The sequence below is a fragment of the Pelophylax lessonae genome (genome assembly GCF_965119305.1).
Source record: "Pelophylax lessonae genome assembly, chromosome: 1".
NCBI lineage: Eukaryota > Metazoa > Chordata > Amphibia > Anura > Ranidae > Pelophylax > Pelophylax lessonae.
Genome location: NC_138768.1, coordinates 617,105,880 through 617,132,761, shown reverse-complemented (window position 1 = coordinate 617,132,761; position 26,882 = coordinate 617,105,880). Strand labels below are relative to the sequence as shown.

Genomic DNA, 26,882 nt, shown 5'->3' with positions numbered 1-26,882 from the left:
ACAAATACAGTATATTGCTTCTTACTAGTCCTTAGAAGTGGTGGTTACAATCATTTTTTTTTCCAAGCATATTTTCTGTAACTATAAAAACTTTCCTGTTGATCCTGCTATACATCTTGTAACTTACTTTGTGTGGAAAAGACATCTCAAACAATGTTATCTGCCTTCTCAGATATCTTTAATGGGCTACAGAACACCTCACCTTCTGTAATGTAGATGTGGGGGGTGTTCTGTAGTTCTAACACACTCCCTTTGGCCTAGGGTGCCAATGCTGCTTCTCCAAGGATACAGTACAGTGAGTGAGCATCGTCACACTAGTACAGAAAGTTTGTTACTGGCAGGATCAGCAGGTGAAAAATAGAAACTAATGCAGTCACCACATCTAAAGGTCCATATATGACTGTGTCTCCTAATCACGTCTATACTCCGTGCTAAAAATATTCATTGACTCTTGGGGCTTTTCCCGGATGATGAGATAGACAAACACATGGTTACATTTTTGCATGAAACCCTCTTTCTGGCCCATAAACTCCTGGCCAGGGGTTGGATTCAGCAGGCTACACCCACCCTGGCAGCATGGATTAACGAGGTTAATAATACTCTCCCCTTCAAGAAAATCATCTACATTAACAGGGGTTGCCCTGGCAAATATAATAAAGTTTGGGATAGGTGGCTCAATTCTCACACTACTTGCACGTCTTGATTATTACTGTACTGATCAGGTAACAGTTGCCTGTCGACAGTTTTGTTTGTTTTATTCTTTATTATGCTCTGTAGAACTGATTGTCATGTTTCCTTGTCTTTGTTTTTTGATATTGTTTTTTGCAGCCATTTCTCATTGTATGTTTATTGTGCTGTTTTCGGTACACAATAAAGTTGTTTTGATTTAAAAAAAAAATATCCATTGACTGGTTCTAAACTATTGCCTATGCAGCATATCACTTGCCAACTGCCAGGTTCCCCAGGCACCGCAACATATCTGGTGGTGCAGTGGACACAGCAGATCACAGTGCTTGTTACAGCTGCCATGATATCATGTGATTGCTATATCCAATCATAGTGATCACATAATAACATGTAAGTAAAACTATCATGAATGGCTTTCATTCATGACAGTTTGCTTAAAACTGTGAAGCTGTTATTGGCCCAAACCTATTTCATGGTATCTGGGCCAATCATAGCACCCTGTACCACGTGATTAGCTATAGCCAATCGCAGCATCACAATACTAAATGAGTCACGAATTAAAGCAATTCATGACAGTTCAAACAATTGCTGTTACAGTGATCATGAAAAAAACTTCACTATGATGACATGGTGACAATGAACTACTCTGATAACATTTTGTAATATATATATATATATATATATATATATATATATATATATATATATATATATAATACATTGAAAAAAGAAAACAAAGTATAAAAAAAAAAATATTAAAAAAAATTAGTAATTTGTCACTGTCAGTCAGCATCCCTGATCACTGCAAACCAGTCATTTGATGACACTGTACTACACCGGTGACAGTATGTAAAAAATAAATGTGAACATTTTTTAATTATTTCATTTTTCAAAAAAAAATGTGAGAAAAAATTGCAACTTTAAAAACTTGCCTATTACTAAAAACCTTGAACTGGACTTACCAAAAAGGGAGGGTATTTGTACTGTTCTGGCATTTTTAGGGCCTCAAGAAATTAGATAGGCTGTCAGTACATCAGCATTGATCAATTTTCATATATACACTATATTGCCAAAAGTATTGGGACACCTGCCTTTACACGCAAGTGAATTTAATGGCATCCCAGTCTTAGTCCATAGGGCTTAATATTGAGTTGGCCTGCCCTTTGCAGCTATAACAGATTCAACTCTTCTGGGAAGGCTGTCCACAAGATTTAGGAGTGTGTCTATGGGAATGTTTGACCATTCTTCCAGAAGCGCATTTGTGAGGTCAGACACTGATATTAGACGAGAAGGCCTGGCTCGCAGTCTCAGCTCTAATTCATCCCAGAGGTGTTCTATTGGGTTGAGATCAGGACTTTGTGCAGGCCAGTCAAGTTTCTTGACCCCAAACTTGCTCATCCATGTCTTTATGGACCTTGTTTTGTGCACTGGTGCACAGTAATGTTGGGAAGGGGTCATCCCCAAACTGTTCCCACAAAGTTGGGAGCATGATATTGTCCAAAATGTCTTGGTATTCTATCGCCTTAGGAGTTCCTTTCACTGGAACTAAGGGGCCAAGCCAAACCCCTGAAAAACAACTACACACCATAACCCCCCCCCCTCCACCAAATGATTTGGACCAGTGCATTGTCACACTAGTACAGAATGTTTTAGCCGAAACTACATTTTTGTATAAATTTCCAAAAAAAGAGTATTTGTTTGCAAACTTTTTTTATCAGAAACTAAGAAAAATGTGTTTTTGTTTTCAAAATGTTTGGCATTTTTTCTGCATTTACTTAGCAAAAAAAAAAATCCAGTGGTGATTAAATAACACTAAAATAAAGCTCTATTTGTGTTAAAAACTATATAAATTTAATTTGGATACAGTGTTACATAATCAAGTAATTGCCAGTTCAAGTAGCCAGTGCTGAATAGTAAAAAAAAATGCCCTGGTCATGAAGGGGGTAAAACCTTTCAGAAATCAAGTGGTTAAAATGCAATAAATCAGCAGAAAGAATTGCCCTGTTTGAGAGATTCAGATTTAGAATGAATTTGGATTTTACAGCAAGTTAAAGTGTAGTTATTAAATTGTTGATGATACAATAAAACATTTTGCCACCCCTGCAAATACAGAGAGGCTGTGCTTAAACAAGCAATTAGAAAAATGCCTAAAACATGGTAATTAATGCAACTGAAAGCACTGAAGATTTTAGAATATGTGGAAAGTACTATTAATGTCATTACTCAGTGATCTTCCGTCTGCCCCCAGAGGCTCAGAATAGCACTTAATGAATGAATATTTTTAGCATCTGCAGTAAATTTCACATGATGTATCTCTCTGGGCAGAAAAAAAGTTAAAGTGCAAATTGACAAGTCTTAAAAAAACATCAATGCATGACTTCCTGATGTAGACGCTTGTTTGAAATAATTTACATATCAAAGGAAACCTTCTCTAAAATGAAAATGTGGGCTGCCACTCCTAACCGCCTCCTAAAATGCACCGTAATGCTTATCCAGTAGCTCCAAAAAAACGGTCGGTCACTGTTTTGAAACAAGAATATGAGTCAGTTATGGCTTTATGCTGAATGTCTCAAGTTGCTGTAAAAGAGAGAAAGTGCCACACCAATCATTGTTCAATCCAATGCAGTTCAGGGGCTCCAGGTGTCTCTTTTCATTGGGGCTACATAAAATATACAGTGCCTTGCGAAAGTATTCGGCCCCCTTGAACTTTGCGACCTTTTGCCACATTTCAGGCTTCAAACATAAAGATATAAAACTGTAATTTTTTGTGAAGAATCAACAACAAGTGGGACACAATCATGAAGTGGAACTAAATTTATTGGATTTGGATACAAAAAGATTTCCCAAGCTTTAAACATCCCAAGGAGCAGTGTGCAAGGGATAATATTGAAATGGAAGGAGTATCAGACCACTGCAAATCTACGAAGACCTGGCCGTCCCTCTAAACTTTCAGCTTATACAAGGAGAGATTTGTCTTCCAACAAGAAATTGATCCAAAACATAAAGCAAAATCTACAATGGAATGGTTCACAAATAAACATATCCAGGTGTTAGAATGGCCAAGTCAAAGTCCAGACCTGAATCCAATTGAGAATCTGTGGAAAGGACTGAAAACTGCTGTTCACAAACGCTATCCATCCAACCTCACTGAGCTTGAGTTGTTTTGCAAGGAGGAATGGGCAAAAATGTCAGTCTCTCGATGTGCAAAACTGATAGAGACATACCCCAAGCGACTTACAGCTGTAATCGCAGCAAAAGGTGGCGCTACAAAGTATTAACTTAAGGGGGCTGAATAATTTTGCACGCCCAATTTTTCAGTTTTTTATTTGTTAAAAAAGTTTGAAATATCCAATAAATTTTGTTCCACTTCATGATTGTGTCCCACTTGTTGTTGATTCTTTACAAAAAATTACAGTTTTATATCTTTATGTTTGAAGCCTGAAATGTGGCAAAAGGTTGAAAAGTTCAAGGGGGTCGAATACTTTCGCAAGGCACTGTAATATATGGATACACTGAATAAGATATACAGTATATGTTTTATGCAACCACAATAAAGGAGGAACCCTGGATCCCCCAAAATAAGTTGGATTTATCTGTGTTTTTAAGGATGTATTTCTTTATAACATATAGCATTAATATTAAAGTGGTCCAGTAAACAGATCATGCAATCAAAGTGTGCTGCCTGAACGTTTCTATTTACTGTAGGAGAGTTAAGCCATTTGTATTATATTGTTTTTCTTTTCCAATTTAATCTGATAGTATTAGGTTTATATGTGTACCTTAATAAATGAAACAACGCAAACAGTAAAACTCCACAACTGTGCCATCAGTCAGTGCCAGTCATCTCACCATGGTCAATAACCAGGTTCCGTTGACCTTCTAACACCAGTTCCTATGCCCAAAGACTTCCGCAATCTATAGAAGGGCCAATTACAGCACATCAAGTTTGCCCAGAGTGTCCTTCAGCTTTTCAATATTGTACTGAACCATATGTTTGAAAGATGTCCTAATCTTTAAGAGTTGGTACATGGGTCCCTTAGATTCCCAAAAAATGCACCAAGTCTGGAAGAATGTTTTAGAATAGGTTTGGGCTTGACTCATAATGTTTTTTTTATCTATGAGTCATAGTTTCCACTGATTGGCTTGAGATCTTCCATTTTTTAACTCCCAAAATACAAAGAATTTTCCATCTAGTTGAATTTTTCATTTGACATCTAGTCTCCTCCTCCTTCTTCCCTTCTCTGAGTAAATGTAGAAGGGCATACAGTAAATGTCCTGTGTCTGTGATCCTGGTTATTAATGACAGGACTTCACCCCTGTATACTTTAAAAACTAGCCTTAACCATGACACATGAATTAAATTTGGACGATCAGTGTGACACTAGGGACAGGATGTAATATCAATCAGGGGAAGAAGATAGGAAAGGAATATTGATTTTGGAAAAATTTTGATAGCCCAATGTAGAATTTGAAATTAGATTTCTCCCCAGTTTTCACTCAGGATAGCTTGTTTAGTTTGTAGCAAATTCTGCTGGATAGCCTGCCAGGCCTTATCTGGCGTAAGGTGTAAGAGGGTCACCCATTTGTTAAAATGGTCTTGAGGTAGTGGGGGGGGGGGGGGGCAGTGTATGTGGCTTCTCTTGGGGTATTATAGAAAAATGACCAATCTTGTTTTTCTTGTGGGTCTTCAAGGACTGGAGAGAGACATTAATAAGTCCAAGAGTTTGTCATGGGAGTATCTTGGAACTTATAATATGGTTAACCTGAGCATATTGCAAAATATGTGTGTGGGGACACCATATTTCTATTGCAGGAAAAATAATGGCAGCATTTTGCCTTGCATATCTAAAAGGTGGTGGACATTTACTATACCTTTCTGTTGTCATTGTTTATAGACAGGGTAGTCTGCTCCATGGGGTTATACTGGTGATGATGTTAGAGGCATCAATGAGGAATACTGGGGTAGATTTACTAAAACTGGTGCACTCAAAATCTGGGGCAGCTGTGCATGGTAGGCAATCAGATTACAACCTTAGCTTGTTCAAATAACCTTGGGCAAAAAAAAACTGGAAGCTGATTCTTTTCTATTCAGAGTTACACAAGATTTTGCACTCTTCAGTTTTAGTAAATAACCCCCACTGTGTTAAACTAGATGGAAATGCAACATATACTGAACAGCCCACATGGTTTCTCTGTGTTATCTTTGTCAATGTCATATTGCCTAATTCATAAAACAATTTTTAAACAATGCTCTGGACCCAGGCATTAGAGTTGTTGTGGGACCAGAAGAAGAAGGTTGACAAACATTCCCTCGTTTCTGTGAAGAAGCCCTGGCTCCAGTCTTAGCTAGTTTGAAAGGTAATGTCTTTTGGCATTTTTCCACTGCAAGTACCGGCTCGGCTCTACTCGGCCCTGCTTGGCCCGGTTTGCTTTTCCACTGCTGGTACCGCATGGTACGGTGTTGGAACGGTTCGGTACGGTATGGTTTACTTTCCCACTAAAGTAGTACTAAAGTTAAGTGGGTGGGATAACAACGATTCTCTGACCAATCAGTGGCTAGTAGTGACTGTATGCAAAGGATTGTGGGATATGGTACCGGTATGGTACCTCTTGGAACCACAATCGAGGTGGTACTGTTTTTGAGAGCCGTACCGTTCGGTTCCATGCACTGGAACAGCGCCGCCGTACCGTACTGAACCGTTCCTACACCGTACCATGCGGTACCAGCAGTGGAAAAGCACAAAAGCGAGCCGAACCGTTCGGTTCCATGCAGTGGAAAAGCGCCATTTGTGTCTTCTTGTGAAAGTTTGTTTCTGACTTAGACTTAGCATTAGAAGACTGGAGGGATGAAAGGAACCCTTTCTAACTTCAGAGGTAGTGGACCTACTGGTAGAGGCACAAGCTTTTTTTCTACTTAGATAGGAGAGTACGCTTACCCCTATGATCCCCTGTATGTATCTATCTAAAAAGGCCAGATTTGCCTTTAAAGGGTAAATGCTCAAGGTGTTTGTTGCAGGAAAGTTCAGTTGAGAAGCATGTAAGACAGAGAATCCTGTCCATGTGTACAGAGGAAGGCTCATTCTAGATATTTTGGCAAAGTGTATCCGCTGGGCCACTCATGCAGTAGCTTAGGGCAAAACAAGTGAAAGCTGATAAAAGATTTTTTGTTATGATCTGGATTTTAACTCTTTACATTGCTATATGATAAGCAGCATGGCACATGTATTCCGACTGATGCAGGTAAATACGGTTCAGTGCAGCCAATCACAAATCACATAATCTTACAGTCTTCTGTGTTTGTTATAAGCAAATCTTATAACACAGTCTAGCTGTAGAAATGTAGAAAAATGCCTATAAGGCTGGCCATAGATGATATGGTTTTCATTCCTCCCGCTGCACTATTGTATTCTGCCAGCAGAGGGGGTGCAGGGAGGATTCCCGGGCAGCAGAATGCAATGGTTACTGCTAGCAGCAATAACCGCTAGCAGTATACATATATAGAAAAATTTGACATGCTGGTTGTACCTAAGTTGATTGATCAATTACCCTGGGTACAATCAGCCTGCCCATACATAGTTCAAATCTCAGCCAGCGGCGATTTAATCCATCTATGGCTGGTTTTGATTTTCACAAAATTTCTAGATCTGCATAATTGTTCAGGATCTGTGAAAATAGTCAACAAGTGGGTCAAAATAACAGCTAGGGAACCAGCATTTTAAGCATTTGGTCAGCAATGGTAGCCTATATATTAATACACTCCACTGCTCTCTGCATCCTGAAATAACCTGCATATATTTCATATGTGTAAGGGGAATCGGTTACTTGCCAGTCTACCTGGCTCAGTCTGGGAAACTTTTCTCCTGAGAAAGTGGCCATTATTCAACCCCAAGCGAACACCTGGTCAGATTTGCTGAATCTGCCATACCTGCATTAGAATAAGAATGCATGCAAATGATGGAAATGTGGCTTACAGTTGTAAAATAGCATTGACATAACCAAGTGGGCTGGCTACTGACAGGATCCTTTTTAGTTGTAGAAGTAAAATCATGTACTATACCTGATTGCAGGTGTTGATGTCTACTCCTCCTTTCAGGTATTCCAGTACCTTATCAACATTGCCTGATCGAGCAGCTTTCAAGAAGCTGGTATTGCTGTCCGACTGTAAGAAAAAGATACATATACATTTAATTAAGGAGTTCAATGCAATTTCAGCTAAATATGTTTATTCAATTTACAGAAAGCATCTGGTTTTAGGTGTTTTTCCAAGTTTATTATCATTATTTTTGCATCACACTTTGCTGTTTTTTCTTTTATCTATCATCCATTGTGGGACACAACTTGATGATAGTTAAAGTGGACCTTCACTTACAATTACAACATATAATTATTCTGTTCTCCCCACATCCTGTTATACATTTTTAGTACCTTTAGTACTTGTACTTTTTTGAAAACTGGGTAAAGTTTCTCTTTACTCCTGAACTCCAGGAATATATTGCATATTTACATTTCCCCAGCTTCCCCAGCAGCCCATCAAGTATAAGATATAGCAAAAACAGAAAAAGGAAGAACAAGGGCGCCAAGTCATGAATGGGAATAGACAAATCACAATTTATTGCAGCAACTTACATGTAAAAACAGGAGATCCAGAGGACAATCATATGGATGTAGATCTGCAGTTCCCACAATGGGACCAGTAAAAGTTAAACAAATCAAGAAACTGACATAACGGTCCTGTGCTGTGTAGCAATAGACAGTTCCAGCTGCCGGACAATGCTGCAAGTATTGTGGGCTACCTGGATGGGCAGCCTCACAGGTGTCTGTTGTGCAGCAGATCCATGCCCATCCAGGGAGCCCACGATACTTGCAGCATTGGCCGGCAGCTGGAACCGTCTATTGCTACACAGCACAGGACCGTTATGTCAGTTTCTTGATTTGTTTAACTTTTACTGGTCCCATTGTGGAAACTGCGGATCTACATCCATGTGATTGTCCTCTGGATCTCCTGTTTTTACATGTAAGTTGCTGCAATAAATTGTCATTTGTCTATTCCCATTCATGACTTGGCGCCCTTGTTCTTCCTTTTTCTGTTTTTGCTGTATGCTTGGAGGGATTCCCCACCTCTGGAGGAGCTGCCTGTCATCATACATCCCTTACACCCTGATTTGGACTTTATGACTTCCCATCAGAAGGAACTGTCACCATTGTGACCACTACACGCTTGAAGAAAGACTTTGTCTACAGATGAGTTCATGCATCCTTACTAATGTCCTGTTTGTCCCCTTCTTTTCATCTATTTAATTTATTCTTATTGATTCATTTATTCCATCATCTAGGGGGGTTTCTTTATTGTGGAACAGTGAGCGCTGACTCACTGACTTAGGTCAGTTATTTTGTTCAAAGTATAAGATATATGCATACTTATATTGTGCCAAGCTGGATCCAATTAAGTTTGATCCCAGTTGGATCAACCTTACCTGGAAGTGCACATTAAATATACGTCGTTGCTTTACATTTATAAATAATATAATCAATCAGCATGTTATCATACAAGCATATTGGTTAATTATAGGGCAAAACAATACTACGTCAAAGCATCACAAGATCCTATCTATAAAACACACATGATGTCAGAGGATATCACTCAAACACATTTTACTTCACTTTGATCAAAATTGTTGGGGTTACTTATAAGTATAAAAGAAAATGATATTATAATGAATGCCCATCAACATTGAGTTAAAAAAAAACTTTTTCACTTTGTTGATGCTTTTTCAGAAGTTGGAGATTTTAAAGCCACGAGCAGTTTTGATCCTTGTATTTAAATCTAAATGGAAGTCCTAGCTAGAGCTAAGCTTGAAACTGCTCCCACCTCCCTTCTAACTCCTATACTAGCTATCCTGTAGAAGGAAGATACTTATAATTAACTATCCTCAGAGCACTCTGGTCTGGTCATGTGATCGGCTATCAGCAGCCAGCTTCAGGGGAGAGGAAGGACAGCCAACAAAGGATGCCCTTTGGTAATCCTATAGGTGACGTCACCCCCCCACCAGGAATTCCATCCAATGCTGAAGCTGTCTTCTCTCCCCTGAAGCTGGCTGCTGAGGGAATCATGTGTGTGCTAGTGAGACTAGTTAAGTATATAAATCTTCCTTTGATATGGTAGTTAGTATAGGAGTTAGAAGATGGGATGGAGCAGTTTTAGGCTTAGTTAGTTCTAGTATTGAACTCCACTTTTAAATTCTACGGAAGACTTTTTTTTCTGTATCAAGGATTTTTAATAATTTTAAAAAATAAGGTATACTAACAGTATTGCCCACACAGGGGCGGTGAATCAACAGAAAGTATAAAGGTAGGGTTTATGTAGTAGAAAACTTCAACAGTCAGTTGTTCAGAGCCTATTTAGGGGATTAGAGACTTCTTGAACATTGGGGGAGAACATGCTCAAGATGCTTATAATTTTCACTCCAACAAGGGGCAAGATAAGCAAACTTAAGGGGGGAAGGAAGGGGGAAGAGGGACAGGAAAAGAAAGAAATAGGGGGAAAGGGCAGGAGGAAAGGAAGGTGTAGGAAAGGAGGAAATGGATTTGGAAAATGGGACAAGCCCACATCCAGCCCAAGGGGCTCTGGAACAGGTGTGAAGTAAAGAACTATAGGTAGCTAAAGGTAGTAGAATTCAGGGAAGGGAGTGCATACTAAAGCCAGGGTTCCCAAACCTTAAAGAATTAGGGGGCTGTGAGTCTTTGAGGATGCTGGATAACTTCTTGTAAACATGCACAGTCCTTATGCACTCTTTGACTTCCTGCAAACCAACACCGGACTTCTTCCAAGCCCTGACTATAATTTGTTTAGGCTAGGAAAAAGAAGAGGCCAATGTCTATTAGGGGACATCAAATCTTGGAAGAGTATAATGTAGAAAAGCTATCCAGGGGTCTCATAGTAATGTGAAATAAAGTTTAAATGAGGACAAATATTGTAGACCAGAAGGAGATTAGTGTTGGACAGGAACATCAGATGTGCGAGACATCACCTCGCTGACCAAAACCCCTTAAACATCTGTCACTATAAGACGGAACAGCTTTTGCTGCAATACAACCTAAATGAAACCTTGTAAGCTGATTCCAGAATGGCCTTATTGAAGAAACATTTTGGTTTTCTACATTGCCTCAATTTGCCAAAATGTTGCTGTTGAATGATTTCAAATGTAGACTTTTTCCATACTGTCGTTTTGCCCCTGAAATGAACAGCTTCCCTTACCAGTTCAACATGAGCCATGCGTAAAAATACGTTATTTTGATGTTTTCAACACTGTTTTTACTGTAATGTATTATCTTTATAATACATGTAGAAATAGTGCCCCCTCAGGGTAAATTTAAAAGGTGTGTTTTGAACCTTTTTACCATTTTGCAACAGCACCAGAGGTCAAACAGTACAGAAATACACAGCTGCTTGTAATATAATAGTTCTGAATGGGTCCTGGATTAATGCTAAAAGATTCCCTGTCTCCTTGTCACTCCTCATTGCACTAGTTATCTGAGAGGAAATACTGAGATATCATTCCAGCATTTGTGTAATGATAGGTATCCTCTGGGGAGGGAGTGAGGGGTTGTGTCACTTTGAACTGTTCCCATTGCCATGTCCCATTGTGAGATTTTCCTTCACTCCCTGTCTTTAGATACAATAGCCACTTGCTGACCAGGCCTTTTCTGGAACTTTTTGTTCACAGGTTTAAATTAGTATTTTTTGCAAGAAAATTACTTAGAAGTCCCAAACATTATATATATTATATATATATATATTTCTTTTTTTTTTTTTTAACAGAGACCCTAAAGAATACAATGGTGATCATTGCAATATTCTATGTCACACTGTATTTGTTCAGTGGCCTTTAACCACTTGCCTACAGTGCACTTTCACCCCCTTCCTGCCCAGACCGATTTTCAGCTTTCAGCGCTCTCACACTTTGAATGACAATTACTCAGTCATGCAACACTGTACCCATATAAAATTTGTGTCCTTTTCTTCACACAAATAGAGCTTTCTTTTGATGGTATTTAATCACTACTGGGTTTTTTATTTTTTGTGCTATAAATAAAAAAACACTGAAAATATTGTGAAAAAACGCATTTTTCTTTGTTTCTGTCATAAAATTTTGCAAATTAGTAATTTTTCTTCACAAATTTTGGCCAAAATTTATACTGCTACTTATCTTTGGTAAAAAATAACCCAAATAAGTGTATATTATTTGGTCTTTGTGAAAGTTATAGAGTCCACAAGCTATGGTGCTATTCATTTAAAATTGATCACACCTGATGTACTGAAGGCCTATCTCATTTCTTGAGACACTAAAAAGTCAGGAAAGTACAAATACCCCCAAATGACCCCTTTTTGGAAAGTAGACATTCCAAGGTATTTAATAACGGGCATGGTGATTTTTTTGAACTTGTAATTTTTCCCCACAATTCTTTGCAAAATGAAGATTTTTTTTTTTTACAAATTGACATATTAACAGGTTATTTCTCTCACACAGCATATGTATACTTGGAACTACACCCCAAAACACATTCTACTACTCCTCCTGAGTATGGCGATACCACATGTGTGAGACTTTTTCACAGCCTGGCCACATACAGAGGCCTAACATCCAAGTAGCACCGTCCGGCATTCTAGGAGCATAAATTACACATATAATTTCCTGACATCCTAACGCACTTTTGAAGGCCCTGGAGCACCAGGACAATGGAAACCCCCATAAAATGACCCCATTTTGGAAAGCAAACACCCCAACGTATATTTTTTAAAGCATGATGAGTCTTTTGAACGTGTCATTTTTTTCCACAAGTTTTTGGAAACTGTGGAAAGAAAATGAAAATGCATTTTTTTTTTTTTACACAAAGTTGTCCATTTATGAAATATTTCCAACACATAGCATGTACATATCAAAAATTGCACCCCAAAATACATTCTGCTATTCCTCCTGAGTATGGCGATACCACATGTGTAACACTTTTACACAGCCTAACCACATACAGAGGCCTAACATCCAAGTAGAACTTTACACAAAGTTGTCCATTTATCCACTTTTAAGACTGGGCCTATTTTTGACACTTGGTGTTTACAAGCTAAAATCATTTTTTTGCTAGAAAACTACTTAGAACCCCCAAACATTATATATTTTTTTTTTAGCAGAGACCCTAGAAAATAAAATGGAGATCATTGCAATATTTTTTATCACACCATATTTGCGCAGAAGTCTTCCAAATGCAATTTTTTTTGAAAAATATTCACTTTTTTTAATTAAAATATAAGAAAACAGTAAATTTAGCCCAATTTTTTTCCATAATGTGAAAGATAATGTTACGCCGAGTAATTAGATACCCAACATGTCATGCTTCAAAATTGCGCACGCTCACCGAATGGCGCCAAACATTGGTACTTAAAAATCCCCATAGGCAACATTTTAAAAATTTTTACAGGTTACTAGCTAAGAGTTACAGAGAAGGTCTAGGGCTCAAATTATTGCTCTCGCTCTAACGATCGCGGCGATACCTCACATGTGGGGTTTGAACACCGTTTACATATGTGGGCGGGACTTGCGTATGCATTCGCTTCTGCCCGCGAGCTAACGGGGACAGGGCGCTTTCATTTTTTTTTCCTATTTATTTTATTTATTATTTTTTTATTTTACACAGTTTTTAAAAAAAAAATGTTTTGATCATTTTTATTCCTATTACAAGGAATGTAAACATCCCTTGTAATAGAAATAGGCATGACAGGTCCTCTTTATTGTGAGATCTGGGGTCAAAAAGACCTCACACCTCACAACTACACTAAAAAAGAAAAAAAAAATTGCTGAAAAAGAAAAAAAAAAAAAAAAAGCGGCCCTTTAAATCGGTTGCTAGGCAACGACTTTTGACCTAGCTCCGGTCCTCCAAGACCATAGAGTTGAGTGAGGGCCATCTTGCCCTCACTCGACTTCCTGTCTCTGAGGATCCAGGACCGGATGGTTTTCCCCGCTGCCGGCGGGTCCGGTAAGCTGGGAAAACGTCTGGGACGTGGCAGGAGGGGGGGGCACCTCTTCCCCTTCACCAATTCCGCGGCGAATCTGCCACTGGGACCACCCTTATCTGAAAGCCAACCGCCCGCCGTTTGAAAAAAATACCGGGGTTATGGCAGCTATCTGCTGCCATAACCCCAGTATTTAGCTTTTAATGACCGACGTATATAGTCGTTAGGCGGTCGGTAAGTGGTTGCATGGATATAGCAAAAATTGCACCCCAAAATACATTCTATAAAGGAAAGTGTACAGGAATAGTCCGAGTCCATCTCCGATCCGCTACTATTAGCGATTTCAAATTCCGAATCGGATTCGGATATGGATTCAGATACTGATGAGAGCTCCCTGGTGCTCTCATCAGTCATGGAGAGGACCTGAAGGGCCTCCTCGCTGCTGTACATCCTTTTTGACATGCTGGCTGTGATGGGCTGTGCGACGGGTGACGGTTGACTGCGGATGATCACTGATGGGTGGCAGGTGACTGATAGGTGGCAGGTGACGGTCACTGATGGGGTGACAGATGACGATGACTGATGGGTTGACAGATGACGATGACTGATGGGTTGACAGGTGACGATGACAGATAGGGTGACAGGTGACGATGACTGATGAGGTGACAGATGACGATGACTGATGGGGTGACAGATGACGATGACTGATGGGGTGACAGGCGACGATGATTGATGGGTTGACAGATGACGATCACTGATGGGGTGACAGGTGACGATGATTGATGGGGTGAGAGATGACGATCACTGATGGGGTGACAGATGACGATCACTGATGGGGTGACAAGTGACGATGATTGATGGGGTGACAGATGACAATCACTGATAGGGTGACAAGTGATGATGATTGATGGGGTGACAGGTGACGATGACTGATGGGGTGACAAGTGATGATCACTGATGGGGTGACAGGTGACGATGACTGATGGGGTGACAGGTGACGATGACTGATGGGGTGACAGGTGAGGGTAATTGATGGGGTGACGGGCAATGGTCACTGATGGGTGACAGGTGACGGGCAATGGTGCACGGCGGTACTGATGGCAGTTGCCGCGATTTCCGCCTGCTGAATAGCGGTAACATCGCGCAAACAACGCATGACGCCCCAAAGAAACTCTTGTACCTTTTTTGGGCGTCATGCGATGTTTGCGCGATGTTACCGCGATTCGGCAGGCGGAAATCGCGGCAACATCGCACAGCGTTTGGGATGCTATTGCAAATCACGGGCAACGAACAGGCGTCCCACGATTTGCAATGATTTCCGGATCGCGGGCAGAATCGCTGTGATTCTGCCCGCGATCGCTACGCTCACATGTGAATGTTATGGGTGTCAATTTCTGGGCACTGATGAGGTGACTGTTGGGTGACAGGTGCAATTGGGGGGGGGGGGGCTGAGGACTGTGTGGGGACCTTTATTTTTGTGCTTTTACATTGTGACAGGTGTACAGAGCAGTAACTCACTGTTTCTGGCTCTGCTCTCCTCACACTGGAAACTGTGTGAGGGGAGAAGAGCTAGTAACAGTGAGTTACTGCTGTGTTTACATTTTGTGATCGGCTGTGAATGGATTCACAGCCGATCACATAGTAAACAGTCACTGTCAGTGACTGTTTACTACCGCCGGTGACAGCTGTGTTCCTAGGGAACACAGAGCCACCGACATGACCGCGCTCCCGATCACGCATGCGCGGTCATCTTCTGGGCTCCTCTATTGTGATCGGCTGTGTCATTGGAACACAGCCGATCACGTGGGAAACAGCCATGCCCATTGGCTGTTTCCCCCCTGCCGGTGACGGGCTGTGTCCCGGGGACATGCCGACACCGGCAGTGCAGGGCGGCGCGCACACAATCGCGCACCTGCCCTGTCTGAATGGGCCGCCGTCATATGACGGCGGCCCAGAACAATGGTCGCACCGCTCCGCCGTAATATGACGGTGGCCGGGCGGCAAGCGGTTAAACAATGAATAAATAAATAAATAAACACAGTAGTTACCCCCAATTTTTTCATATAATGTGAAAGATGATGTTACGCCGAGTAAATAGATACTTAACATATTATGCTATAAAATTGTGCACGCTTGTGGAATGGCGACAAACTACGGTACCTAAAAAAGCTCTTTAGGTGACGCTTTAAACATTTTTAACAGGTTACCCATTTAGTGTTACAGAGGGGGCCTTTTGCTAAAATGATTGCATTTACTCTAATGATTGGTGCAATACCTCACATGTGTGGTTTGAACACTGTTTGCATATGGAAGCGTGACTTATGTATGTGTTTGCTTCTGCGAGCGAGCACAGAGGGATGGAGTGCTTTACATTTTTTTTTCTTATGCTACTTTTTTTTTTTATACTGTTACTTTAGTTTTTTTTTTTTATTACTTTTATTTCTATTACAAGGACTGTAAACACCTCTTGCAATAGAAATAAGCATGACAGGTCCTCTTTATTTAGAGATCTGGGGGTCAAAAGGACTTTAAAAAAAAAACATGTATATGTTGTTCATTACCGAGAATCAGAAGTGAAATCAGAGGTTGCTCAGGTCCAAGGGCATAGATACGAATGGGGGTCATCTTGCCCTCACTCAACTTCCTGCCCAGCAAACGGTTGCTTTGGATTGCTTCCGGGCTTTATCGACAGCCCTGGTAAGCCTGGAAGCGACAGGGAAGCAGTGGTGGTGGTGGTGGTGGGGAAGGGGGGGGGTTAGGTACCTCCCCCGCCACCTCTTATAAAGCGCATGTCATTACATTCTCTGACCAATCAGTGGCTAGTAGTGACTGCATGCAAAGTATTGTGGGATATGGTACCAGTTTGGTACCTGTTGGAACCACAATCGAGTAGGTGCTGTTTTTTCAGAGCCGTACCGTACCGTACCGTTCGGTTCCATGCAGTGGAAAAGCAAACCTATACCGTACCGTACCGAACCGTTCCGACCCTATACCATGCGGTACCAGCAGTGGAAAAGCACAAAAGCGTGCCGAACCGGTACGGTTCCATGCAGTGGAAAAGCGCCATAAGTGGCTTGTCACATGGGCATGGAATAGAAAGTTCCAGTTTAAAAAAAATGCTGTACCTTGTGCTTTTTTAAACTGATCACTCTCTGCTATGCTGAGCTCATGTTGGCTTAATCAGTTCAACAGAAAAAATCATCCATCAATTAAGAAAACCATAGCGTCCCCAAACACCAAGTTTGCAGATCCCTAAGGATTGCTACCTGTAAACAAGAACAGTAACACAATTTTTTCTAAAAAGTCTTGCTTTATCCTGAAAACCTCTTTTCATTTTGCTTGCACAGTGTTTTATTAGTGCAAATAAAATATTCATCATTTTACCAACAGCTTTTATCTTGAATGACCTGATTTTCATATTAAACATTAAGAAGGGGCGACAGGCAACAACTAGTAATGGAATAAGCCTACACATTGATAGAAGCAGCTACAGACAGACTCGTTCTAGTTCTAAATGCATGCATTAAAAGAGAAGTATGGAGTTTCAAAAAACAAACCCACATACTCACCTAGGTGGATTCAGCATTGATCTGAAGCTGGATCTGTTCCCCACCGCCTCTAAGACTGAAAACCAAGCGATCAAAGACCACTGATTGCTCTGATTGCTCAGTTCTTGGTCTTCAGTGAACAGAGAGCCAGTGACTGACAGTCACCGGCTCTCTACTTTGCCCCTCCAGCGCTCACTGGAGCACTGGGCTGTGGATGGGTCAGGAACAGCTGGCTCATGTCTGTCAGCGGTGCGATGAGAGGCTGAGATAGCTGTTGGTCAGGCATCTGGGTGGATCCCAACTTTAAAGTCAAGATCCCTCCAGAGTCTGGACCAGCTGAGCGAAGTCAACCAACATCAGACTTCAGCATGCTGTCATCTAAATCTGGGTCACAGAAGTTCAGAACAAAGTGTACTCCTGTGACCTACAAGAGCTTTGGCCCTACTTCTCTTTTAAGCAATGCACCAAACTGTGTTAAACCCGCCACTGTCATATCCAAAGAATACACAGAATCGAGGAACATCCGTTGAAGGTTCAAGGGACTAGCACCACGTACTATTGTTAAATATGAGAGGCAAGTTAAGTTAAGGTCAGGAGAATCAGCATTGAACAACAATCAAGTAATCCGCAGTGATGTGTCACCAGTCCCCCCTGATGTTCAGCCAATCGTGTAAGCGGATAAAGCACATCTTAGCTGAGCAGTAACTGCAGTGAGGCTAAATGCTGCATCACACCCACACTTATATTCTATCTGCACTCGATGACATGCTGCAGCTTAACCATTGCAGTGCTAAAAGTACTCCTACAATGTCATAGTACAATGAAACCTAATCAAGCCAAGTCTTCTTCTATCAAATATTGTGTCATTCACTCGTGCAATTAATGAGAATCTCTTATAGCTGCTGATGTAACCTAACTCAATCACAGTTACAATGATCCTTCAGAGGTTTCCTTCTTTAATGATATAATTAAAGATTGTGAAGAATATTAGCAACCTAAATGCATTTTAAACCATATGACATATTTATAAAGCAAGCTCTGTTATCTAAGTACCCACATTCATTTTAAGGGTCACTAGCTGCTGTAAATGAACCTTTTTCTATATCAGTCCACTGTTGCCATAGATGGATCTCTTTTTGTATAATAGCAAAGATCTAAGTGTCTCTGGCATTATTTCCAAAGTGTAGAGCAGGGATCCTCAAACTACGGCCCTCCAGCTGTTGTGGAACTACACATCCCATGAGGCATTGCAAAACTGATATTCACAGACATGACAAGGCATGATGGGAATTGTAGTTCCTGAACAACTGGAGAGCTATAGTTTGAGGACCCCTGGTGTAGAGGCAGGACATTAACACAATGTTATATATCAATGTTACTACTTTCCAATCTGTTTTAGAGTGGAGGCTAGTGTCTGTTCTGTGCTGGCCAAAGAGTGAGTGCCTTGCAGTTTTATAATGCAAGGTGCTGTTTACCTTTTTTTTGTTCTTTTTATACTTTATTGACGTGTCACAGTGACATTTTATTTATTCCTGTTAGAAAACAGATGGTGAGCAATGGTGCGTTGTAGAAAAATGCAGCATATCTGTATTGCAACCCACCTGAAGGCAGCATTGCAGTGTGAACAGGACACATTTAAAACAATTGTTTTCTATATGCCCTTGTGGTCAACTGCATAAAATGCTCAGTCACTGCACATAATGTGAACAGGGCTATATAGTTTTTGATAGAGCATATTGTTATATTAGTTCTTTTATTGTGGTCTTTGTCCCTGCTGGGAATAGACTCCTTCTTCCTGTTTGGCTGACCATTGTTCCCAGGACTGAAAGTAAGGGAAAACTGAAAACATTGAGTTGTCAACAAAACAAGAATAGAGGAAGGGCTAATTCACACCAACTGCTGCATTATACTGCAGCAGTCTGACCGGATCACCGCAGTGTTGATGTGCTAACGCTGGCGCATTGCACATTTCACTTTTTTTTTTAAAAACAAACTTTATTGAAATGTCAGACAATTCATTAGGTTCAACTGGCCACCACACTGTGAGAAACAGTGGATTGCTTTGCACTGTGGTGGACTGAAAAAAAAGTAAGGCACACAGTACTTTATTTTACCGCGCACTGCCTGCACACCACCGCAATCCAGTGGTGTGACCTGAGAAAAGGCAGTTTTCCTTGTTATGCAGTAGAACTGCACTGGAATACCTGCCCAACACAGTCCCATTGCATATAGTGTGAATGAACCCGAAAATCTTCCAATAGGTAAACCTGACCTTAGTGGAATTTCTTCTTACTTCATGTTGTGTCAGGACAGGAAGTGCAAGGAAATCTCTTAAATGGGATATTGATGGAAAAAAAAAGGTTTTACAGATTTTAAATATTCCCTACTCCATCCAAAATTAAAATTGTTTGGCTTTTGATATACTTTAAAAAACCATGTGTAATTAGACCTGTACAGCTGACAGTCAAATGTTGGTAGAGACAGAAACTACAGCAGACAGCAGTCATTCAACACAACCATCATCACTAGGAAAAGCCGAATGGTTATTTTTGTTCACATTTGATATGAATAGCCTGTAATTAAACAAACTAGGTCTTACAAATACCATTGACAAATATGGATAAACTGGGAATTGATGGCCAAAGGACATCACTTGTTGCAAAACTTTTTGCAAAGCTTGTAAGCTCTTGATTTTAAAACTCTAGTAATAAGCTATCTGCATGTATTTTATATACAATCATTGGAGCGACTTGCATTGACTTCCATTATGTGAAGTCCGTGCAAGTCGCGCCGAAGTCGCGGTGCACACGACTTCACAGGTCGCCCCCGAAGTCGGATCGCCATAGTGTGAACCGACACTTAGTATTCTGTGTATCTACAGGATATTTAGTTATAGAAAATAATGTGATGTTATTTTACAATACCACTGAAAAGTAAAAACATCACCCTGTATTCAATCATGTGAAGCCAATATTAGGTTCTAGGCAATTTAAACCCAAAGATAACTTTAAAAATTACACTAAACTCAGGTTAAAAAAAACTATACAAGTATGTATTCTTAATTCATAAAATGACCTTCTATCACTCTCAACCACCAAGTTCCTTTTTTTTTTTTTTTATGCTGCTGTGATTTGACTTCCTGTTGGAGGGTGGCAATGCTGGTTCTCTATGGTCCCAAAGTACACTGCTCAAAAAAATTGGCATAGACGGAAGCTCCAGGGGAGCAGTGACAGTGCTGGAGGGCTCTGTCTGTAGGTAAGTCTGTCATAATGTGCTAGTATGCGGTGCATGCTAGCAAATTGTAACTTAAACTTCTAGGGTAACCACATTTTTTAATTTTAAGACAAATGTTTACAGCCGCTTTAAGTAGTGGAGGTATATGGATTATATTTGCAGATCAAGGGTATTGTTTAGTGTCACTTTAACCACTTCAGCCTGGGATGATTTACTCCCCTTCATGACCGCGCCATGTTTTTGGCACTGCATTACTTTAACGGACAATTGCGCAGTTGTACGACGCTGTACCCAAATAAAATTGATGTCCTTTTTTCCCCACAAATAGAGCTTTCTTTTTGTGGCATTTGATCACCTCTGTGTTTTTTATTTTTTGCGCTAAAAAAACAAAAAAGACTGACAATTTTTTTTTACTTTACTTTATGCTATAAAACATACCCAATCAAAAAATTATGTAAAAAATCATATGTCTTCATCAATTTAGGCCAAAATGTATTCTGCTACATGTTTTAGGTTTAAAAAAAAATCCAATAAGCATATATTGATTGGTTTGCTAAACAATTATAGCGTCTACAGACTATGGGATATTTTTGTGGCATTTTTATTTATTTATTATTACTAGTAATGGCGGCGATCAGCTATTTCTTGCGGAACTGCGACATTGCGGCGGGCAAACCTGACAGGTAAATGATTTTGCGCAGGAGGGCTGCCCTGCCACAGTGGGGCGGTCCAGAAGAGGTTAACTTCAGTAGGGATATGTGTATATATCCAGATCCATGAAAATATGCTCAGGATAACCAGATCTGCTGCAAAAAAATAATAATGACATTTTTAAATGTGTACTGTTTTATATGAAAATAAATTGATACCATTTCATCACAAATGTCTAAGCAAAAGACAGACTAGAGACAAACGTAACTCATCTCACAAGATATGAGTCACCGCATTGCTACTCCTACTGGATTCTAAACTAGCATGAGCAAGTACAGGCCATTAATGCCAGCTGAGTCTTGATATTCTGGCTTAGCTCTTGTACTAAACTATTTAACAATTCCAATAAATTACTAGCTAAAGGGCATAAAATAGTTAAGCTGCACATGTGACCTCTTATAATGTTCTTTCAGTGCCAGAGTCAGGGTAATAAGTGCTGTTTTTAGTAGTCACACAGGTACAAAGATGATTATTCAAAGTCTGAATGTGTATGTAAAGCCAAACGCTTTTTTTATTTATATAATTTGAGTGTGGAAGTCTTAAAACCCCTTTCAAGTTTTTATCATTGCTGTATCCCCTCTAGGAAGAAATAAGTCTCTCTGCTTGTCCTGGTGACCATTTAAACCAGGGGTGTCAAACTCAATTTCATCGTGGGCCACATCAGCATTATGGTTGCCCTCAAAGGGCTGGATGCATCTGTAAGACTAGATGTCCAGAGCATCCAACCCCCCTTACATCAGATGTTAAGAGCCCCCCCCCATCAGAAGTCATAAGTCCCCCACACTCCCTTACATCACAGCGCACCCCTTTACCATGTGCTGCTGCAAGTAAAGGAAGGGGTGGAGCAGCAAAGCAGAAAGTGCAGGTCTGGAGGAGGACCAGAGGAAGGCTGGAGTCACTGCCAGAGTCTGCTGGATACTTAGACTGGGGAGGGGGGGCGGAGACTAGGGCATGCCACAGAGAGGTGCAGGATCTCTAAGAGCAGTTCTGTCCTCCTCTCTGCTACTGACTGCTGAGACGGTGTGGGGGATTGGACATGAGCCTCCGTGCGGCTGCACAGAGAAGCGCAAGATCTGGCAGAGGAGTTCTGTTCTCCTCTCTACTGCCAACTGCTAAAACATGGTGGGGACAGAGATGAGGGGGGTGCCGTAGCTGCAGGAGAGGTGTGAGGGCCACATGAAATGGCTTGGTGGGACAGGATCGGCCCCGGGCCTTGTGTTTGATACCCGTGATTTAAACTTTCACAGAAAATTATGGGAAATCAAACATTTTATATTTGTGAAGGGGACAAGAATAGAGGGGAAATCTTCAAATGGGAACCCCTACCTACAACTATCTAAGAGGGGTTCTTTCCTTGTTTCAGAGAAATTGCCTTCTACTTTTTGTTGTGTATCTTGGTCAGGAAGTAAGGGGAAATACAGAGATGAAAAAAGTGTTAAAAAAGTCAGGGATCTAAATAATTCTGTAGAAAATGGAAGGTTGGGAGACAACCTTCCATGTTCTAGTCAATATTTAAGGATTTGGCATTAGCAATACATAGTCCATATGCTCAGACTGCTGCTGTCTGAAGGCATATTCCCCTCAATAAATAATTCTGTACTCAATCCACAATAATAATAATTAAAAAAATGTTGGCTTTAACTAATCTTGACTGAACAGCACATTAATATTGGAGATTAATGCTGGTAATAGATATGATATTACTACCCCATGCATATCTATGATGACATGTAAGATAACCTTATAATATTTTAGGAAACCTACGTCTTGTTTTGTGACAAGAAATTCTTCATCTTGCCTTTCCCTGCATGGTACATGTAGAGAAATGGTAACATTTATTTATATGTGTGTGGCATACCATTGAACCACAAAAAAAGCTCAGACCCTACGTCAGGTTAAGCAACATTTTTATATATAGATTGCTGGAAAATCTGTATGTCTGTTAGAATTTGAGATTATATAGGAACACAATTATGAGCTAACAGTAAGGCAGATTTTGAATAATATCCAAATATTTTCCAATGTCACTGGTTTATATGCAAATAGGGATTTCATTATATTCATGTCTTACATAACATTCACATGGAAAATGATTAGCAGACATTAGCATATGGAGTTCCATAGGTAACAAAGTCACGTTGTGTTATAGACTGGTTGGAGCAGGTTGTGGTGAAAGTCACCTGGGGGTCACCTGGAATAAGGCATTAGTGTTTTGTTTCCATTGAATTAGGCATGCTGCAGCCAGCCACTGTCATTAAATAAGCCTTCAGGCGGAAAAAAACATGAGCACTTTGATTATTAGGACACAATTATCAATTCTAAAATGTGGACACCACGTGATAAGCTGATGAGGCACCATTTAATATTCACTTTCTAAGCTTTTCTCAAAACTAATAACAATTCTAATGATTTGTGCCTTTTTCTGACTTTCCGCGACTGACTGTAAAATGTTAAACTGCTTCTCTACCCAAAACCCAGAAGAGTGGGGAAAGATTGAAACTCAGCTTTTACTGCCATCGGAGGCTCTGTTGGAGAGAATCTGTCACTTCATATCTGATAAATTAGCTTATCCCCATGACAGGAAGTGAGGATAAATCTCTTTAACAGATAAAAGTAGAGGGTCGCAAAGCAGATGCAATTTACAAAATGACATTACAGAACACATTATGTGGAAAAATATCAGTGGCCAGCCCACCAAATAACAGTGCAAACTGTCATAAAATGAATGCTCATACTCATGTGCAGCTAATGCTCGTGCAAATGTGCCAGTAACCGGCCTGCACTAACACATAGATGCTTCTGTGTGCACGAGTGTGCATGGCCCAATCCTGGGAATGGAGCCAAGCTGCCTATTTAAAAGGAGGCACTGATGTGAGCTTGTTGCTGGATGTTCTTCAGCTTCCCCCTGACCTATACTCCTGTATAACTGTTCCTGCAGACAGATCTGCTGTTGCTGACCCGGCCAGCTCCTGATCTTGCTCTTTGAAACCCAGATACTGACATTGGCTTGCCTTTGACTATGCTCTGCCTGTTTCCCTGGTATTGACCTCAGCCTGCTACTTGACTATGCTTCCTCCTGACTAAACATGAATGACCCTGGCTTGCCTTGACTGTGTCTCTGACCCTGGCTATTACCTGCATCTGTTCCTGAGTGTACTCCTGCTCAAGTCTTCACACTGTGTTCCCAAAGTTTTTCTTATAGGTGCCCTCCTGCGATCTGCCAACCACGATCCTTTCCTGAAGGGCTTTAACCTGCTGATCAGCTACTGGCACCTGTGCCGCTTTAAGCCTTGTAAATTGTCATTAAATTCAGGGGTTCTTGGACCAGAGCTGCAAAGGAAGCACTCTAGTCAGCCCGGCCTCCAACCAAAGTATGTGACAAAACCAGCATCAAAGTGGCAAAATAATAGCAGCACGTCCCTGATGTAAGATAAAGGTTCTTTCTGTATAAAAGTCTACATAACATATCAAGGAAAACTGTTATGAGTTTAGGTAAGTTTTTATTTGGTTGTTTTTCTTTTAGTTTACGTTTTTAAATGATGTTTAGTATCTCTGTATAAAAATACTGCAAATAAATATTTAAATACACACACACATACATATATGTACTGCACATACATACAGCACACCCACCCAATTTGTATTAAAATAAAAATTTAATATGTGACAAAGGATTCCCAGAGCACTATTGGTTAGCTATTAGACTGAAACATTGAACTAAATTGTCTAATTCATCTATCTAGCTTTAACTGAAATAAAGAAAAAAATATATTTTCAAAACCACTATATATTACAGGTGGAAAGACAATATAACTAGGGAACAGAGAAGAGGTCTTAATTTATTCATGTGGAGTCATATGTAAGGGGAAAGTATATTGTCAAAGGAGGGGATTTAAAAGTAAAATTGAGTTTTGAAAGATTGGAAGAATCCCTCTGTAATTGGACAGTTTTATATTGAGATGCCTTCAAAAGACAAGTTCACTTATAAAAAAAATACATTATTCCAACTTCTCTAAGCCCCTAACTTAAAGGAGATCTATAGTCACAACATATGCTTTCATGTGACCGCAATCAGCATTAAAAAAAAGGTTCCAACAATAGTTATTATTGACAATCTATTATAAACTTACTTGAAAAATCTCCATTCATGTCGTGAGTGCTGCCTGTCTGCTGGCCATCTCTTTCCACAACTTCCTATATTCCCTACATACTTTTCAGATTTGCAGCTTCTCCTCTGCAGTTTCCTTTCAATTTCTAGGGACTACATATCCCATGGTACCTTGCTGTTTGCAAGATGTCATGTCATGTACTGCCTCTTGAAACTCTACCTCTTTGCACCTCTGTAGCTCAGAAGGCAGGGTCTGTGAAATGTGTGACACAACAGTGCCAAATGACAGGACATAGTGAATATGTAACTCGGAATTCGAGGAAGTAAAAAAGTGGGGAACTTCAAAGTAAGTTTGCAAACTTCAAAATAGTTTAGAATAATAGGAGTAGGCTAGGAATAATTGATATTCATTGTGGAAATGAATATCTGATTTTACATTTGGACAGGAGATACCCCCCTAAACAAACCTAGAAACCCCTCATCTAGCTGCTTGCTTATCTTAGCATGAGGACTACTACTACCTCCGGAGGTTACCTCCTCTGGGCTAAAATTTTCTTCATCACTGGCCATGCCTGTGCACTGACTCCAAAGACTTGCTAATGCAGCTTAATACAAAACTGTCCTCTAGTCTCTGAGACCACAGAGGACACCAACATAGTAGGATCAGTGCGTGTTACTGATTTCGGAGCTGCTGCAGCTATTAGGATCCAGTCATACAGTTTTGTCTCAATATTTCAGGACAGCCTGTTCGGGTCTGATGGAAGGCCAAGTATACTTGACATGTCACATATTCAGTCATCTAATTAATGTGTCTTACGTATGGTGTTTTCACTCACCCCATGGTGTAACATTGCATTGAAATGCTTAGGCCCAAAGCCAGTATTTCCTAAGCATGTGAAATAACAAACTGTATAACCTGATCTACATACATTTTTTTTAGTCTCCATAAATGCGTACATCCTTTGCTTCACTTCAGAATAGTACAGAAGATAGTTATCCTAATTATTCCTATTTCTTTTACTTACACTCTAAGAGCCGGTTCACACTAATCCGACTCAAAGTCGCCTCGACTTTGGGCAACTTTGAAGTCGCCCGTGCAGGGCGACTTCATGGCGGCTTGCAAACGACTTCTCATAATAGAAGTCAATGCAAGTCGCTCCGACTTCGCCAAAAAATAGTTTAGGAACCTTTTTCTAAGTCGGAGCGACTTGAGTCACTCTGAGTAGAACGGTTTCATTGTACAGCATTGGGAGCTACTTGTCAGGCGACCAAGTCGCCTGACAAGTCGGAGTAGTGTGAACCGGCTCTTAAAGAGTTGAAAGTAAAGAATAAACAATGTATCAGGTGTCAATTATAAATAGCTTTAAAATATCCAACTTTTAAATAAATGAGTAACAGTGACCAACACAATGGTGCCTTGCCTTGCAGGACAGATCTGAGGTTCAACCGTTTCCAGGGCAATATATTTAGCATGTTTGTAGTTTGCTCACACAAAATTGGCAGATTTGTTTTTGTGGGTGTTTGGCTGCAAATTGCGCTGCACAGAGAATGCATTAGGTAAAAAACCCTAAACCTTTACAACCACTTT

The 26,882-nt window shown here is 40.3% G+C and overlaps 1 protein-coding gene across 1 annotated transcript in view; it reads right to left on the bottom strand.

The window, feature by feature from the left end:
• The window catches only part of ANK2 (ankyrin 2), a 302,460-nt gene that overhangs the window by 239,926 nt on the left and 35,652 nt on the right, over nt 1-26,882 (bottom strand). The window contains exon 2 of the mRNA XM_082254226.1: nt 7,745-7,846. Coding sequence (XP_082110352.1) covers nt 7,745-7,846 — 102 coding nt within the window. The remainder of the gene's footprint in view (nt 1-7,744; nt 7,847-26,882) is intronic.